The sequence below is a fragment of the Octodon degus genome, unplaced genomic scaffold, assembly GCF_000260255.1.
Source record: "Octodon degus isolate 3935 unplaced genomic scaffold, OctDeg1.0 scaffold00038, whole genome shotgun sequence".
Lineage (NCBI taxonomy): Eukaryota > Metazoa > Chordata > Mammalia > Rodentia > Octodontidae > Octodon > Octodon degus.
The window spans coordinates 2,310,118-2,329,572 of NW_004524614.1; the positions used below are offsets into that span (position 1 = coordinate 2,310,118).

Consider the following 19,455-nt stretch of genomic DNA (forward strand, 5'->3'; position numbering starts at 1 on the left):
TATAGTTTAAAAATAATATGTATTCATACACACATATGTATGTACGTATATGAATGCCCAAAAGGTTATGCTGAAAATATCAAGGTCATTCTTTTCCCTTTCTCTTTCACCTTTATGTACTTCATATAACCTTTTCTGGATATCCATCTGATACGTGTATGTGAAAAATGATTCTCTCATAGAGAGTTTTTGTTGTTGTTGTTACTGAGAATTGACTTCAGGGGTGTTTTAGCACTGAGTAACATCCCCAGCCCTTTTTTTTATTTTGAGGCAAGTTCTTGCCAAGTCACTAAATGGCCCAGGCTGGTAGCAAACTTGTAATCTTCCTGCATCAGTCTTCTGCCGTGCTGGACTGCAGGCATGGATCATCACACCCAGCTGTTTTCACATGCAATTATTCATCTGTTATCTCAATTATTTTGAGACTAAGTCTTAGGGTATCATGTATATATATATGAAAGTAGAAGTTTTCCAAAGTACCCTAAAAGTTACTAACTCCATTAAATTTTCCATCCTATTCAAAGTTTTAACTAGTAACAGTGATACTTTATTTTTTTCCTCATAGCCATGCTGGCTGTCTGGAGAATCATGTGTATTCATATATGTGTATGTGTGTGCACATATGTGTGTCAGAAGATGAAATCCCTATATAAAGCAGCTTCCATCCTCCTACAGCTGACTCACAATTGAATCATTCTTGTGGGCATTTGTGGTTTTTTTTTGGTTTTTATGTAGGCATTTGAAGCCCTCTTAAAAATACAAATTTAATTTTGGAGGCAGGGCCTTCACACAATAGCCAAATAAAGAGTCTGCCACTCTGCCTGTGTTGGGAGCAGTCCCTGGCGACCCTGAGAGGAGCCATGCAGGATCCTTGGGGGACCTCGCTTTTATGCAGGTCCTTTGGAAACTGAAGAACATGGCACCCACAAGATGTGCAAGTACAGCACAGGCCTCAGGGTGTGGGAACAGAACAGTGTACCCCACTTGGACCCAAGTCTACACCTAGGAAACCACATCCACCTCAGAGAGTTGTTTTCAGAGAAGCAAACACAGTCCCTGCTAGTGCTGGTGAGCTTGTGCCCATGTCACTGAGGCGAGGGGTACTGGGAGCTGTTTAGCAAAGAAGTGGAGACTCTTGCCTGGTGGGAACGTGGGCCCGGGGCTCCCAGATTGTTTGTAATTTTTCAGGAAAAGCTGAAAATATATGAGAGATATGTTTTATCTTCTAAATGTTAACATTGGCTAAGGAATAATCTTTTCTTAAAATGTGGGATGGATACTTAGCCTTTCATCAATCTATTGATTGTATCTCCTTGCTACTCAGATAAACTATTAGGACTTGTGCATCTTCGGCACCCCAGGCATAAACTGTCATGCTCCTGCCTCTGAGGTAGCCTCGGTCTTCTAAGCACAGCCCTAGCGTCTACTCTTCCAGGGGGCTTCCGCTTCTGGTACAGTGCTTAAGATTCATGATGTGTGGCCTGTAATATTTTGACAGTGTCTGTGTCCTCATTCACCCTGGGAGTGGAGCCCCTGAAGTTTGGGGCACAGGTCTGACCCCTTAGTCAATAATCCATAACCACTTTCTGAATGCATGAAAGTCCCCTCAGGCTAGTGTCTCAGTTTTTAAACTTTAATGGGAGGCCATTGTCCCAGCACAGATGCAGGCGGGGTGACTGGCAGAGGAGCACATGACATGCAGCAGCTGGACCTCCTCACCCTGGCAAAGCCAAGAGTTCAGGAAGCAGAAAATATTCCCTGAGCTAGAGGCAGAAAGCACTTTTTCAGCACCTGGTGTTTGTTGGATGACTTTTTTGTTTGCTATTTTCACCCAGGGGGCGTGGTAAGGAAAGGAGGGAGTGATCCTTTTTCTGTTCCTCCGCCAGCACTGATTGAAAGGTTATGTGATCCACGAAGTGGCAGCTGCTGGATGTCCAGTTAGAGTTTCCAGACGTTGATGGAAGCACAACATTTGGAGTGACTTTTTCCCAGGCTGTGGTCCTGGGGAATGGTGTTCCTGAAAGACAGCCCTGGGTGGTCCCTGACTAGAGAGGCTTCATGACCACCCCACCTATCTCTACGGGGCCATCCCATGATCCTTAGTTGGGAGTGGTAGGTTGGAATTTTTTTTCATTATGAGACTGGGTCTCCTTGTAAATATAGCCTGTGTTAATTTTGAACTCTTAATTCTCCTGCCTCAGCCTTTTGAGAGCTAGTATATACAACTACACCCATCCTAGTAGTTTGTACTTAAAGCAAAGAACAAATCCTTTTGATACCAAGCCAAAATTCAGCATCCCTTGTTCTCTAATCACATGCTATTCACCGCTCCTCCACTTCTTCAGGGGCTTCTTTTCTGGGGAATGAATGCCTTTATTGACCTGGCTAAGAAGTTATGACTTATACCCACTCTACAGTTCTCTGACTCTTCACCAAGCACTATTAGTCTTTTTCTGAACTATGTGTCGTAGGTTTGTCTCTTACAACATCAGGGGTTTAGTACTTAGCAGCAGAAGCTTTCTTAATTGATCTGTGGCTGTATTCCATGCCATCTTCCATAGTGTGGATGGAGAGCTCCACATAAATATTTGACTGTGGTGTTCTCACGCAGGAGAGCTTCCACAGGTTCTCTGCGTGCTGGGGGATGAGGCCAGGAGCTTCACCCTGGCCTGACTCTAACCTGCAGTTCACCTGTCAGTCTGGATGCAGATACTTGCTTAGTAACTGTGCCAGCGCTCCAGTGATCTCTGGCTCTTCCTGCCTCTGCCTGTGTTGCCTTTTCTCTCTGAGGATCTCCAAGCCCTACAATCTTATGCACCTCATAAGCTCTTCCAGGTTAAAAGCTAATTGCAGGACTCTTTTCCCACTTGCTCTATATTTTAGTATAAGGTTTTATCTCTGTGATCTTGACTCCTTGCCAGTCTGCATAATAAAAGCAAAGAGGATGGTCCTAGGCTGCCCCCAAATCCATGCTACCTGCCCTGGCTGGTTTCTGCTTCTGCGTAGTTGGGAAGCTTCTGGCCAGGGGCAGATGTCAGGGGACACTGTCCTTTCTTTGGCTTCAATGTGAAGGATTCCAGGAGAAATTGGACCTTTAAAATACTTTTTACTTACTTCATTTGACTTTATTCATTTATATAATTTATAACATGCTGCTGCCTTTACCAACTCCACGTTCAAAGTTAAGTCACCTCTCTGTAATTGTAGGTTCATATTCGAGGTTCCAGCTATCCATGAGTTGAAAGTATTTAGGGATAAAAGTGCATCTTTACTTACGTGTATAGACTTTTTCTTCTCATCATTCCTTAGACAATATGCTATGACAACTATTTATACAACATTTACACTGTATTAAGTGTGTATCCTCTAGAGATGATTTAAAGTAGAGGGAAGGATGCACATGTGTTTGATGTAATGACTGTGTTGTTTTATGAAGGACTTGAGCATCCACAGAGTTTACTGCCTGTATGTATAGGGGCAGTTCTGGAGTCGAACTCCTCAAAGGATACCACAGGGTAACTGCGCTTCTAGTCTCAGTGGTGGTAACCATGTAAACATGAGATATGTTTCTAACATAGCAGAAGACTTCTATCCAGCTGTTCATTTCTCTCATACAATTTTGTCTATACCCGAGCCCCCAGTGTTGCAATGACAGTGAGGAGGTCCATCAGCAGGTGCTGCCCAGTCCAGGGCCTCTGGGTGGCTGCCCAGCCCCAGCCCTTTCTGTCCTCTGTCTTTGCCCTACAGGGTACCAAATGTGAGCCCATGGTCACATGTGCTTGTGTGACTATGCTGATCTGTGACAGTCTGCACGGCCTATACCTGCCACACATGCATTTGGAAAATGTTTTTATGGTCTTCCTTTAGTGTTTCTCTTTCAGATTCCTTTTTACCACTTTTATTTGCTATTTGTACAAGGCTAGACACATTATAATTACATGAGGAACCAAGGAGACTTTTGAAATGAGTGAGCACCCTGGTTGTATCTTTGAAATAGTAAAGTTAAAAATTTGAATTCCCAAGGGGAAGAAATTTAAATAATTAATTTAAGATGACTATGTCTTCTTTTTATATGATTTCAGGAAGTTAGTCTATATTTGGAGATGCCCATGAAGCAGATAAATACATCAGGCATTGAAATAACTTTAATGCAGATCTTAAAAGGTCAATAATGGTGTCTTCCTCTGCTAAAAGTTACCTGACCTACTTTAACATGTAGCTTAAGAAAATTCTGTAGCATGTACTTGTCTAGAAATTAATCTCCATAGTAGCTTATTTAGTTTCTAACTTCAGTCCTTGTTGTGTTTGTCTTGGGAACTTTGAAATCCCTTCAAGAATCTAGGAGACTTTAGAGATAGTAAGTGCAATGACTATGTCATTGATGTGTTAAAATTAAAAAGTTAATCCTAAAAGGCTGGAGATTAAGTAATGAAGCTGAAGTTGAGAGTACAAGCATTCTCAGTTAGTAGAATAACATGAAAAGTGGCAGTGATGTGTTGTGTCCCCAGAGTGACTTCCAGAGCTCCAGTCGGGGCAAATGTGTGACAATCAACTGTTCTGTGGAATTAGGAAGCTCGTTTTATGTGTAGCTGAGTGACAGTTCACAAGTGCTGATTTCACATTCTTCCTGCAGGAGGGTCACACTTTGAAATAATTTTCTTGTAGAACAAAGGCTTCTCTAAGAAGAACTCTGCCCTAACAAATTACAGAAAGGATCCACAGTCTAGCTTTCATGAATCAGTGCTTCTTAAAGCATATAAATTATTTTTCAGATTTTTATTATATACAGCTATTCAAGAATCTATTTGTCCAGCATGTAAGATGATTCCTAGTAGTAAAGTTAAAATCTAGTTTGGGATAAGAAAATAAATTAAACATACGAGAGGTTTGCTATTTAATTTCCTTTAGAAGTAAAAAGAAGTGTATATTTTCAAGGAGTATTTTTAACCTCAGTGATTTGGACTCTGTCAAACTGTTGGTCACATTTTCTTTCAGTAAATAGTGGTGATTGATAGTTTTCAAACTTTCTAGGCTCGGAAGCATAAGTGAATATTCTCTTTCTTATAAGTGACACCCATTCGCCATCACTGCTGGTTTCTTTTCGTACTCCTACTTTTTGAATCTTCCCTTTGACACTGTCTGGGATCCCTTTTTAGAAAAATGTGGCTCTCTCAGAGATTTGAGTTGTAGAAAAAGAAGATGGAAGAGAAACTGTTCTAGCAAGCCTGCAGCATGACTCTTAGGTCAGCAGGGCCGTGTGTACAGTTATTTACCCTACACAAAGAGGTACTACTTGAATGAGCTCACCTGCTCAAAGTGTTTACCTACAGATCCCAGCAAACATAAACACATTTAATTCAGTAAACACTAAAAGAAATTTAGCAATGCATATATTATCTTAATTTAGACAGTCTACTATGTAGATAAACAAATTTTGAAACATCATGTTGCACATAAATGTATAATTTTATTAGCTAAAATATTAAAATCTAATAAAAATGTCAAACGCTATTGGTCAAGAAATGTGAAGTTAGGGCCAGCTAAATAGTTCAGCAGATTAAAGTGCCTGCAAGCAGGTGAAGGGGCCAGAGTTTGATCCCTGGGCCTGTCTTGCCAGGCCTGCCCCCGGGGCGTGCTGAGACAGCAATTGAAACTGGACATGGTGGCGCACGCCTATAATCCCAGCTCTTGGGAGGCTATAAACAGGCGAATCACTATAAGTCTGATTTACTAATGAGACCCTGAACACCCTGTAGACCTTTCCCTAAAATGCAAAAAAAAAAAAAAAAAAAAAAAAAAAAAAAAGACGTGAAGTTAAATCATGAACTCTATCCCTAGCTACCAACTAGAATGGCTAAGATTACAGACCAAGAATGCAAGTATTGGTAAAGATGAAGAATAAATAACTGAGACACTCACACATGGCTGCAGGAAACCCCAAATAGAGCTACTCTAGAAAGTAGTCTTGCAGCTCCTGTTGAGTCAAACCTGTACTGGCTGGACTTGTATCCTATGGATGATGTGACCAGGTAATTCCAATCTTGGGTTTCACCTAAGAGACTGAGAGCAGAGGTCCACACAAAGACTAGAACATAAATCTTCATAGTGGATTCATGATATACCTAAACTGTAAACAGCTTATGAAAATTATAATGGAGTAATGGGATAAACAAATTGTGGTCTAGTCTCACTTTGCAATAAAATGGAGTGAACTATTGATATGTACAAGAATATCAGTTGGTCTCAAAGCATTGGACTGAATGACCAGGCTAGGCAGAAGAGGCCACAAACTATGATTCTGTTTGTATAACATTTTGAAAGAAGCAGAGTTATGGGGACAGAAGCCAGGAGTTGGGGCTGAAAGGTGGTGACTGCCTGCAGGCTGGCAGAGGGAGCTTTGGGGATGATGGAAATGTTTTGCATCTTGATTATAGTAAGGATTGCATGACTATGTATTTTGATAAAACCTCTTGAATTATATACTTTTTAAAAGGTCAGGTTTATTGTATGTTAATTGTACCCCAGGAACTCAGATTAAGCCAAAAAAAAAAAAAAAGTGAAGTAGAGACTAATGTAGAGGTGCATATGGTAGTATGTGCTGAGAAAATGATTTTTCTTGAAAATCAGAATTAACATTACGAGAGTAGGGTTGATTGCTGAAGGGAAAAATGAAATCAGGGGCTCAGTAGGAAAAGCTAACTTAGAGATTCAAGAAGCCAAATATCTCTGGAAATTGTTGGATTGATACTTGTAAGCTATCATCCTATAGTCCTTGAAATTGTTAATGTGATAAGAAGGGCTTGAAAGTTTATACATTTAGTAACAGATCCTTTTCATCTATTTGTGGACTAGAGCAAAGCAGACATTCAGGGCAGTAAGAGGCCAGCTCTCATGCAGTTACGTATGGGTCCAGCTTGGCAGCCTGGGCCAGCAAACCAGGGATTTTCTGTCTCAAAATTTGCTGTCTTAATTTGTGTATTAAACTTTATAGACATGTTACATTCACTAAATCCCATAAACACTAAAGCACTGGCCATGTTAGTTCTCTTCTGTGGAGAAGGAGCTGGGATTATATTGGATATGAAAATGATAATTTAAAAAATGAAAAAAAGAAAGAAGCAGGAAAATAATAACTGCAGCTGTTCTAGTATGAATGGCTGGGCAGTGCAAATGATCTGAAGAATGGGAGGGGAGATGTTGAAAAAAGATGTAGCCAACAGTTGGCAAGGGGCAGGAAAAATAGATGGACAGAATGGGAAAAGCCCAAAACTGCACCTGTGGGCTGGAGAATGAGTGTTGTCATTAGATACTCATCCACCCAGGGTTAATTCAGGAGTGGGGCATCTGCTCCTGAACTTGGAGGCCTGGAGCCTTTGGTTTGCTTGAAGTGCTGCTGATGAAATCTGAACCAGCCTCCCTGTCGGCATGGTCAGCTTGGAGCCCCTTGGAATTTGCAGAACATCAAAGCAAAGACTGAAGCAGCTGCTGCTACCATGGTGTCCAAGAAATTCCTTATAGCCCTGCTGAGCTTATGGAGGGCAGGGCTTCTGCCCTGACATATGGCACTGTCCTTGGAATGATGTGATTTTGAAGAAAGAGTCCTGACTTCAATACATGGGTAGTTGTATAGGTTCTAGAAGTTTCCATCTCTCCTGATTTGTTTATTAAATCCAGAGATTAGCAGTACAACCTCTTTAAGAATTCTGTCTGTTTGCTATACCCTAGGGACCAGCAGATGAACTTCATAGCAGATTCTATAAAAAATGGGTATGCAATCATCCCTTGAGATCACAGTGTGCTAGCAATAGTGTTTACGAACAATTTTTCTGAACACTGGACTTTCAAAGACAAGCACCAAACTTGTGATAAAAAAAGTACAAGGCTTATGACAGAACCTAATTTGGAAAAAGGCGGACTTTGCTCCATGTGTCTGAGGGGCTTGTCATCATTTTTAGTCACTCACTTTGGCATTATATTGTGTTTATAATTATGAAGGAAAATGGAATTGTAGAACATGAATGAACAACTGGAAATATATAGCTCAATATTAAAACCTAGAAGACAAACTTAATTAAGGATTTTGGAATGTTTCTTATCTCTCTGGGTGAGAAATCCCCAGCCCCAACAACCTATGCCCCTCATAACAGCTAAGTCTATTGTGACTTCTAATAATTGGGTTTTTATTAAAATAAGAGACTGTGGTATAAATTTTAGCAACTGGGCTAAATAGGTATTAACAGGCCCTGAGATCCAACCACAATTTGTAACATCAGTCCTTTGGGAAAATGGATTCTAAGTGTCCAATAACTCCCTTACAAATAGACTTTTGAATCATAGTTCATTTGAGAATAAGGAACTGTTTGTTATAGTAATACCTTCCATCAGCTGGCTGGAGAACTGCACAGAAGGGACCTATATCCCTCCACATGTGTGTGGTGAGCCCAGCTAGTCTGGGTTTGATCAAAGATTATTGCTGAATGGGCATGGAACGTGTAGGAATTAAAACCAAAGTAGAGACTGGGGACAGGTCAAGGGCAGAGTTAGAAGGATGTGTCTGCGGAGGGTTTAGTGATAGAAAAGACCTTCAACCTCCAATGCAAATGAGGTATTTTCAACAGATCCAGTGATTAAAGACTGAGATGGAATGTAAAGCAGGAGGAGAAAAAGCCTTCTGTGGCAGAAATGCCACAACAGAAGCAGAGAGAATTGAGGACCAATGTGTGATGCGATGTGTATCAGGAAGGTAGACTTCTGCTAGAAGGCAGAAATGACCCTCCAACCCATCAGTGATCTCTCCTAGATATTGTAAGGAACTGTTTAGAACCAAGACTTAGATCACTTCGCATGTGAGCCCAACACATTTATTGAGCACCTGCAGTGGGTTAGCATGAACAGAGGTTGGCAAAGGGAGTCTCCACCATCATCAGATTTACAACTTAGTGCAGTTCCAGCCAACCATGAAAATGAGCTAAAGCAGGCTGGGCTATAACTGTGGTGATGTATAGAATCTGCTCATAGGAGGATATTAGGTTTGCCTTATTTCATCCTTAATTTTGTGTATTTGTCACTTTGAATGTATTGCAAGATTTATGAGAGTAGACTACATGAAATACATATGCTTGATATTTTATTACCATTGGAGTGAGCTTACTGCAATAACTGTATCTTGGTTGGCTGGTTAAAATAAGTGGGGCTGAGGTAAGTACTTAATTGAACTAACATGTGACTGCTTAATTTTTTGCTTAAGAAAACTATTAATGTTCCATACTGTGAGAAAAATCTCTGGTCAACAGAATATAGACGTGAATATTTTTATTGTTATGGTGTAACTTAGTAATGTTGGGCTTTTTCATGGTAAGGGAGCAGAAGGCTGCTATGCATGCAGATTGCAGTTCACATGGTCAGAGAAACACTCCTTCATGCACCCAGCTCCTGAGGCCTTGTCCTGCCTCTTGCCACTGTGTACCAGTGCCCTGAGGGACTGCTGTGGTCTGGGTGTGTCCCCAAAGTTTATGTGTTAGAATCCGAATCCCTAATGCTGGTAGTGGGGCCTCATGAGCAGATACTAGGTCCTGAAGACACCATCCTCGTCAATAGGTGAATGCCAGTTATAGATTAACTTGAAGTAACTTCATGTTTGTTCTCTTGTTTCCTCTTTCTCTCCTTTTCCCTGCTATAGTCAGGTGATGCTGCAAGGAGGCCCCCACCAGATGCTTGTCCCTTAATCTTGGAGTCCCCAGCCTCTAGAACAATGCCAAAAATTTCTATTATAAATTACAGTAGCACAAATCAGATGAGAACAGCTGTCTTCCCCTATATTTCTATTGTGTTCTGTGTGTGCACCTGTAACAGGAGTTACTGTATCAATGCTAGAAGTTTATTCCAGACACTGACCATGATAGCAAGCATTCCCTTCACTTGACTTTATGTTTTCTGGAGACCCAAACCATGTCCTGTAGTCTAAGTGTCTGTGATGACAAGAATAGTACTGCATTGCGAGGGACTGAGGTGGTTCACTACCTTTTTCCTTTGCTCCAGTTGTTACAGCAAAATACCAGAGACTCTGTGGCTGCAGCAACAGCAATGTGTTCTCCACAGCTTTGAGGGTTGGACATCAAGATCAATGTGTGATCATTTGTGGGTGGCTGTCTCCTTGTTGTGTCCTCTCATGGTGGGGGAGAGAGATAAGCAGAGGAGAAAGGACACTTCCCTATCTCTTGTGAGGGCACTCATCCCACCATGAGGGCACCATCCTTATAATCTAAACACCTCCCAAAGAACACATGTTCTAATACCAATCCATTGGGGGTTAGGGTTTCTGCATAAGAAGGGAGAGGTGGCTCATGTAGCACATTTTCTGGGTCAACTTGAAAGCACAACTTGGTTGGACCCGTGTTTCCCAGCCTATGTGAGGCTGTGAGAGAGTAAAGCCTCTCAGGAAGAGCGGCCAAAAATGCTTCCCTGTGTCCATTCACCATCTCTGATTAAAAATCCAGCTGCCTTTTGAGTTCCTCCCTACATTTGTGGAGTGGAGGGGACAGGGGGAATTGCACATCTCAGGAACATAGCTTTTTCAGTTTTCTCCTCTTTATTGGTCTTGTGCTACTATAGCAGAGCACCACAAACTAGATAATTTATAAACAATAGGAGCTCACTGGCCTCACATTTCTGGAGGCTGGGATGTTCAAGATGAGGAATGCATCTGGAGAGGGACTTGGTGTTGTGTCCTCCCATGGAAGAAGAGTAGGGTGAGAGGGAGAGAGCCAGCTCACCACGCAGGAAAGCATGGCCCCAGCTTTGTCTCACACCTACTCTGGAGATAAAGACATCATCCATGAGGGTAGAACCCCCAGTGACTTAATCCCCCTTCCTGGGACCCAACTCTCAGTCATGCTATATTAGTGATGATGGTTCCAACACAGTAAATTTAGGGACACTTTAAAACCACAGCACCTCATTTTTGATGCTCATGGGTCTCCAGAAAACAGACTATGCTCATGCATGCTACTGAACTTTCGCCGGTAGAGAAGGTGACCTTTCTGATATGATTTTATGGCTCTTCACTTGCGCTATGCATGCTTTAGAAACTATAACAGCAGCCACAGAGAAGCACAGGCTTGGTCTTCATCTCAGGGACTTTCACTCCTTGGTGTTTTCCCCTTTGGATCCGGCTTATGTTCATGGGGGAAGTAAACAGGATTGAAAAGCTCTGGGCCAGACCTGAGTGCTGCCACCTCAGCAGGGCAGTCTGGATCAAGTCTGCATCCCCAGCTCCACCCCCGAGAGACGTATTTCTCAGGAGATATTTCTGTCCTCAACTCATTGACCCCTAGCATAGTTGTCAAAACCTGTCTGAGTTCCGACTTAGACAATAACCCACTGTCAAGGTAGGATTTCTCTAAGTGGGAGGAATTTCTTGTCTCCAAATTTTAAAAGACAGGAGTTTTTCCATAGATGTTTTTAGGATGTTTGTTTGATACCTATAACTACACAAGTAACAATAAGATCTATAGACTTGTCTTCATGTTTAGTAAAAGCCAGTGTAACTTACTCATTGTTACATTGTTCCATTAATTATTAATCTATTATTATGTCTACAGAGAATGATGACATTCATACTGTGATGTAGAAGTAGAATCTATGCATATTTTCTATATATTTTAATAATTACATTTACTTGTACAATGTAGATATGCATATTGATCACATTCATTGTACCTGGAGCTTGTACCTGAACATGATGTATCTTAATTACTTTCCCCCCTCATTCCCTTCTCTTCTCTCCAGCTCCTCATCTGTCTTTATTTATAAAGCTTTGTTTCCATTTTGTCATTTGTTTTCTCATCTTTTCTTTTCCCTTCCACCCCCCCAACACCCCTTCCCGTGGAATAATTACTTCCTTTTCACAACATCTATTACACATTTTGGTTCTTGTTTTCACTTTAAGTTTCTCACACCAGAGACAATGTGGTGCGTAAATACATGTGCAATTATTTCACTTCAGAGTACGGTCTGAAAGTCCATCCATTTAGCTATAAATGTGTCAAACTTATCCTTGTTTTTGGCCAAGTATTACTGCACTGTGTAAAGAGACATCTTTGTTTATCCATTCCTCAGCTGATGGGTATTTGGTATATTTCTAAGATTTTGATGTTATAAACTGTGCTTCTATAAATATGAGTGTACATATATCACTATGGTATGATGCTTTTAATTCTTTTGGGAAGATAGCAAGAGGAGGAATATCTGGGTCAAATGGAACCTCTACTCATAGTGTTTTGAGGAATCTCTGCACTTATTTCCACAGTGGGTGTACCAGTCTACACTCCCACCAACAGTGGAGAAGGGTTATTTTTTCCCATAGCCCCACCGGCATTGATTATCAGTTGATTTCCTAATGATAGCCATTCTTTTTGTAGTGAGATGAAATATCAGCTTTCGTTTAATTTGCATCTCTTGAATGATCAGTGATATGGAACATTTTTTCTTGTATTAGCTGTTTATGTTTCTTCTGAGAAGTATCTATTAATTTCAGATGCTCATTTTTGGACTGGTCTTTACGTTTGGGGGGGGTCTAATTTTTAAAAATTCTTTTTATGTTCTAGATATTAGTCCTTTGTCTAATAACAAATAGCTAAAGTTTTTTTTTCTTATGCTATAGGTTCTTTTTTTTTTTTTGCTCTTGATTTCTTTAATATAGGAAATCCTGCTTTCCTCCCTCTTTTCCTCCCTTCCTCCTTCCTTCCCTTCTTTTTTCCCTACATCCCTCCTCCTTTTTCCTTCCTTCCTTCCTTCCTTCCTTCCTTCCTTCCTTCCTTCCTTCCTTCTTTCCTTTCCTCTTCCCTCGCCCTCCCTCCCTTCCTTCCTTCCCTCCTCCCTCTCTCCCTCCCTCCCTCCTTCCCTTCCTTCCTTCCTTCCTTCCTTCCTTCCTTCCTTCCTTCCTTCCTTCCTTCCTTTCTTCTTTCCTTCCCTCTATCCTTCCTTTCTTTTGTACTATGCTGCTAAACCATTGACCTTGTCACTGCAGTCCCAGACTTGTTTTTTTTTTTTTTTACAAGACTGGGTCTTGCTAAATCATTTAATTTCCCAAACTAGGCTCAAACTTGTTATCTTTCTGCCTCAGCCTCTCACATTGCTGAGCTAACAGGCATGTGTCACCACCTCCATTTAATATAGGCAATTCTTAATGAAAAATAGCGAAGGAAAAGAATTAATTATATTGAGTGTTTATTGTGTGCAAGACCCAAGCCTAAGCATGTGACACTGGTTAGTTCATTTGTTCATAACAAAAATGCTATGAAGTGTTTCTAGCTCCATTTACATAAGAAAACTTGCACTTCAAAAACTATTTTGAAGAGGCTAAGCATTTTGCACAAGGTCATGGATGATAAGTGGAAAGCAAGGGTTAGACCTCAGGTCGGCTGGCCACAGCACAGGGCTCTGGGCCACATCCTTCTACCTGTACCTTTGTGTGATTTCAAAGTTTCTTGTTGAGGATGGTGACTGAGCAGTGCCCTAGGTCAGCACAGACCCCAGCCATGGACCTCCACTGGAGATGACCACTGTGCATGGCAAGGGGATCTCACTGGAGGATGTTTTTACCCATAAAACAGTGGTGACAATCCAGTGACAAGTAAGGCATGAGTGCACTGAATTTAACTCTGCCTGAAATTTTACCTGAAAATGGGTGTATTTTCATTTCCAGCAACTCCTCGGGGTTTGGCTCTGCTTTTGCTGTAGTAAGCCACAAAACCACCCAGTTATTCTCCCCCCTCTGCTCTTGTTTCAGGCAACTCGGGCAGCCATCACCCAGCACTGCACAGACCTTGGGAACCTGCTAGGCAAGGAAAATGACGTGGCTCTCATCATAGATGGTCACACCCTGAAGTACGCGCTGTCCTTTGAGGTCCGCAGAAGTTTCCTGGACCTGGCACTGTCCTGTAAAGCCGTCATCTGCTGCAGGTGGGAAGGTGCCGGTTGTCTGTGCTGACATGCCTGTGTCCTGTGCTTCTGTAAGAGATGGGTGCTTGGGAACTCTTGGCTTTGAGTTTGGGATTTTAAAAAGAAGCACTAAGAAAAAATAGGAACTTTTTTTGGGGGGTAGGCTGGCTCTTCACGGATTTTCTGAAAGACACTTTATGGCTTTTACATCATGGTTTTGTTTTTTGTCTTCTGAGAGACAAAAGAAAATGGAGCCAGGACTTCCTGTAGTGTTCACAAAGGGGAGTAGATTGAAAACACTCTGCCTCAAGCTAAAATGAGAGGATACCAGGGTCTTACACATGTGACCATTGCCCTGGGCAGCTGAGCTTGACTTCTGAAACCCAACCTGGAGGCTCTGATGCCTCCTTCCTCATGCTTCTGGGCATTTCTTTTTCATTAAGGAGGAGCTTTGATTGGGGACCAGTTTTTGTGTCAGGTTCCAATAAGAAGTCTTTGTTCATTCTTTATCGAGTCTGAGAGGCTTTTAATAGGACATTGTTATGTTGTATTGACTACTGGGCCCAGTTCTGATACCGATTTGAAAGTCAGACAGAATTATAAAGAAAATCCATTCCTGAAAAGATGAGTGGCCCCAAAAGGCCAAGAACACACACATGGCAAGGAAGACGAAAGCGTGGGAGGCAGGGAAATCCTTGTTTTCTTTGCACGTTTCCCTGAGCGGTGTCTATGATATGAAGTTTCTGAATGGCTATGAACTTGATTTCTGTGAATTCCCCAACACTGAAGATTGTCTGTCGTGCCTCAGGGCTACCAGTCATCATCAGTAGTCACTCCTCCCTACCAACCGCCCAGTTGCTCAAGGAACTTCCCTCCTTGTTGGAGACAGAAATAAACAACAGCACCAGAAACAAGAAGAACTTCTGGGACTGGGGAGATAGCGGTCTAAGTGCCTGCCTGGCAAGCAGGAGGTCTGCAGTTCGATTCCTTAGTACCACACGCGGTGATGGCACCAGGCACGCCATGCCGGCCCTGAAACTAGGCGTGGTGACACATGCCTACAACCCCAGCACTGGGGAAGCTGAGACAGGAGGATCACTAAGTGTCTGAATTGTATAGCAAGACCCTGTACCAAATAAATAAATAATAAATAAAAATTTTAAAAAGAACTTAGGGGAGTCTGGTGAACTGTAGTTCAAGGTGAACCTATAAAGCTTTTCAAAGGGGAATCAAAAATGCATCAGTTTGGATTCTCAAGGGAAAGCCAGGAATGCCTTAAGGCTTTATGGGAACATGTTCTTTTCTTGCCAGGTTTGATACTAAAGGAAAACATCTTTTTCTCCTTCTTGTTCTGGCTGCTTTCTCAGTGTTTTTTGTGTATCATACAAGGCTGTGCTTAAAATCACTGCAAATAGGAGTTCAAACTGCAATTGGCAAAGAAAGAGGAAATTTCAAATTAAACACTGTGACCGTCTACAAAATAGAAGCAGCAATTGAAAAAGTGAATCTATTCTCAGGAATGTTTCTTGGTTGATTTCACACTTAAGATGGAAAAAAAAATCAACATGTAGTTGTTTTTTTTTAAAAAAAGCACTCCTACCATGGGTATGTACTTACTGCTCACTGAGTATTTAATCTTTTTTTTTTTTTTTTTTTTTTTTTTTTTTTCAGAACCAGGGATTTGAACTCAGACCTTTGCACTTGCCAGGCAAACACTTATTCTACTGAGCCATCTCCCCAGCCCCTTCACTGAGTATTTAAACTTAAGCTAAGCTTAGGATGTGGCTTCAGACATAAGATTAACCTTATCACTTTTCATACTTAAAATGTAGGAATTGTAAGAATTTCCCCTTCCTCGAATAACAGAAGGAAAAAATACTTTAAATTGCTGTGAAGTGATTATACATTTTCTTATCAATATATTGATTCAGAAATTGGTGAATATTATATAACGATAGATAAATATCTTTAAATTAAAGCAGGATTTTAGGCAGCAAAAAGGGGGACAATGTAAGAGTTTATTAAGTGTTTGGCTGAAGTTAGGATCAAACAGTTTTTCTAATCATACATTATATACTCAGATATTTTCCATGTGTCTAAAATCATACAAAAAGGGCTGGGGATATAACTCAGTGGCACAGGGCCTGCCTGGCAAGGGTAAGTTCCTGAGTTGTATTTCTGATACCAAAAATAAAATCATAGAAAGATTATAAAATAGTCAGTAAAGTAGTTACGAGTTAGTACTTTCCTGTAGTTTACTTCCGTAAGTGGCAGGGATTTTGATGTAGTAATTCTTCAGGTGTTAAGTGGTCAAATGAAGATTTTGATTATGCACTTGATGTTTGCATTGTACATTCTTAGGTGCCATGAGAAACTGAAGGGAAAAGACCTGACCTTTGCCCATAAGAGTAAATGACGAATAAGGATGTCTGTAGCATTGTTCTTCTTGGCATTTTGTGTACGTCCTAGGGCTGAGGTCCTCAGTGAGGGCAGCACACCTGACCTCTCTTTTTGCCATATGCAGTAGACTTTTTTTTTGCATCCTTTTTTGATTTCTAGTTCTTTCTAATATTTACTATTGGCAGCCCCTCCCTTGAAGGATTCTCTTGGTGGACATTTCTATATAACCATGTTCTTTACAGACTTTGACAGCTTCCAGTATGTTGTTTTTACAAAATTTTACTTCTGACCCTATCATAATCCCACTATAGTTTTCCATCTGTTCTTGTAGCCTTGTCCCTCTTACCTATTAGTGATTTTTAATATCATCTTGACATAAAATCCTTTGGAAAACTTCGCAAAATCTTCTTCTCCCAAAAAGTTAAATATTAGACACCATGCGACCAATTAATTCCATTCCTAAGTATGTTCCCAAAAAGTTAAAAACAGGTATTTGGTATAATATTTGAGCATGTATATGAAAGCAACTAGTAGAAAAAAAACCCAATGTTCATCAGTTCATAAATGGATAAATTAAATGTGGCATACTCATAGCATGGAATAATATGCAGTCATAAAAATACATGAAATAGAGCTATTTATTACAATATTGATAAATGAAGGAAGCCTACTTAGTGAAAGAAACGAGTCACAAAAAAGGGGGCTACTTCTTGTATGGTTGATTCTTAGGGAATATTGACAGCAGACAAATCCATAGAGGCAGAGGGCAGGGGATGGGAATGAGGCACGATTGCTTAATGGGTGGAGAGTTCCTTTTGAGGTTGCTGAAATGGTGTGGATCTGGATGCAGCAGGTGGCTGTGCAGTGTTGTGATGACACCAAATGCCTAACTTTTAAAGATTAATTTTATATTATGTGAACTTTGCCTTAAAAATAAACAAAAGCAGGGAAGAATTAAATTACTTGAAAATTTTATTGAATTTTAAAAAATAAAATATTTGAATGAAACATTGGTCAAATGAAAATAAATAAAAGATTGATTCCCAGGCCCTTCCCCAGAGCAATTAAATCAGAACTCTCAAAACATTAGAAACACAGTTGATTCTGGTAAACAGTCAGGGTTGGGAACAGTGACTCCCCCATCTGGTTTCCTGTGGTGGCACCTCTGTTGTGCTCCACATCCGTAGGTCATGTGTGTCCAGGACTTCGTCTTGCCCACAATCATGGGCATCTTAAGCTTAAAATGTATCTGCAGAAGTTATCACAGGCCACTTCCCGGTTCTCTGTCTCCACGCATGCAATGGTCTTGGGAGTCCACTATTCTGTGGACTGCTCTCCTGTGCTGAGTTGGTGAAGCCTTTTGATGGTATCAGTCACCATGACTTCGTAGGAAAGGGTCCCTAGGAGAGTCAGCCAGATAAGCACATTATTAAATCAACTTCAAAACTTCCAGTCTTTTTATTGATTGGTCCTTGGTATGCATAATCTTTTTATGTAAGAGGAAATGTAGGTTTAGAAAAATTATATTATCTTACCCTTACCCATGGCATCAGCTGGTAATGGAAGAACTGGCATTTCATCCTAGATCCCAGTAATGCCAGGGCCCTTGCTTACCTAGTGGGCTGTGTCAGCTAATCCAGCCTTATTAGTGCCTACAATTCACAGGAAGATTTCTGCTTTTACCCCATTTTTCAGACTGTAGGCTGTTTTCATACCTCTTTGGCATTAAATTTTAGAAGATTTGTTATTCGCCAAATGAGATAAAAAGTCATGTAGAAAATGTGTCAACCATTTTCAGTATGTACAAGAAAGAGTTCTCTGTTTTCTTCCCCTCACCCTTTCTCATTTCGCCTTTCTCTTTGAAGCTCTTTATTTTTGTCAAAATGGAGATAAATTTTGTAACACAGGCTATAGGGGCAGGGCTTGACCTCTTGAGAACATTCAGAAATCTTAAGCAATGGTGTCTCGTCAGGAAAAGAGTCATGAAAGAATCATCAGGGTCCCCCATGTGAGGAAGTGGGCAGCAGCCCCTCCGCCATCCCTGCAGTGCCACATGATGCTGCTGGCCCCAAGTGCCGCCTCGTTAGTGGACATGATTTACGGCTCTGCCTCCCAGGGCAGAAATGGAGTAGGAGGAAAAGGCCGCAGCAGGGATTTCCACTGGATGTGCAAATTAAGACTTGCAGAGGGCATCATTTATTTTCTCAGATGTGTTTAGACTTGTGTCTCTCAAGGTAGATTCAAAGATAAACATGCAGAAATCTATGATGCCATGAAAGTAAAGACATCCAAAGGCAGTAGGCTCAGGGGATGCTTTAAAAAAGCTTCTGGGTTTATAGTCATAAATCTAGAAATGATTTGTATTTCTTGCTTAAAAAATGGAAAATACAGATAAGAACAAAAAACCTAAACAACATTGTCAGTGCTACCAATTCATGATTTGCTTTAAGAACTGATGCCAAAATGTAGGTCTTTCTGGGAAAATTTTTTTTTAATTAGAAGAGGTTTCATATTGTGCATATTGTACAAATCAAAAAGTTATACACAGTTTGTCAAATAATACATAAAAAATTTTGCAAAGCTGTTCTATTTTAGGAAAAATTAGTTTAATCCATTTCTAGATATTGGATAGTCAGATTAACGATATTTTTTGTAAATAGTCTTATGAAGAAGGTTTTTATATGTAAATCTCTATGCAAACACTTTATGATTTCCATAAATTAATAAGGAATTCAGGAGTAAGCAACAAAGAAGTGTTCAATATGGTGTGTAGTCTTCATTTGAGATGGTAAAGGTATTTGATTTAGAGTGGGAAAGATGGTCAGCCACTGTGTCCTTGCTGGGTCAAATCTGTTTCCCTCACTTTAGTAGAATTTGTACTCTGACCACAATTTTGATTGGTTAGCTTCATCAAGAAGGGAGCAGTTCCTGGATAGGAAGAACCAACATTGTGAAGATGGCCATACTCCCAAAATTGCTGTATAGATTTAATGCAATCCCTATGAGACTACCACTGACATATCTCCCAGACATAGAGAAATCATTCCTAAAATTTATCTGGAACCGGAAAAGACCTAGAATAGCAAAGGCAATTCTGGGCAATAAAGACAAGGC

The 19,455-nt window shown here is 40.7% G+C and overlaps 1 protein-coding gene across 4 annotated transcripts in view; it reads left to right on the forward strand.

Moving 5' to 3' along the window:
- The window catches only part of Atp8a2 (ATPase phospholipid transporting 8A2), a 726,716-nt gene that overhangs the window by 383,379 nt on the left and 323,882 nt on the right, over positions 1–19,455 (forward strand). For all 4 annotated transcript variants that reach the window (XM_023714997.1, XM_023714998.1, XM_023714996.1 and 1 more), the window contains one exon: positions 13,790–13,962. In XM_023714997.1, coding sequence (XP_023570765.1) covers positions 13,790–13,962 — 173 coding nt within the window. The remainder of the gene's footprint in view (positions 1–13,789; positions 13,963–19,455) is intronic.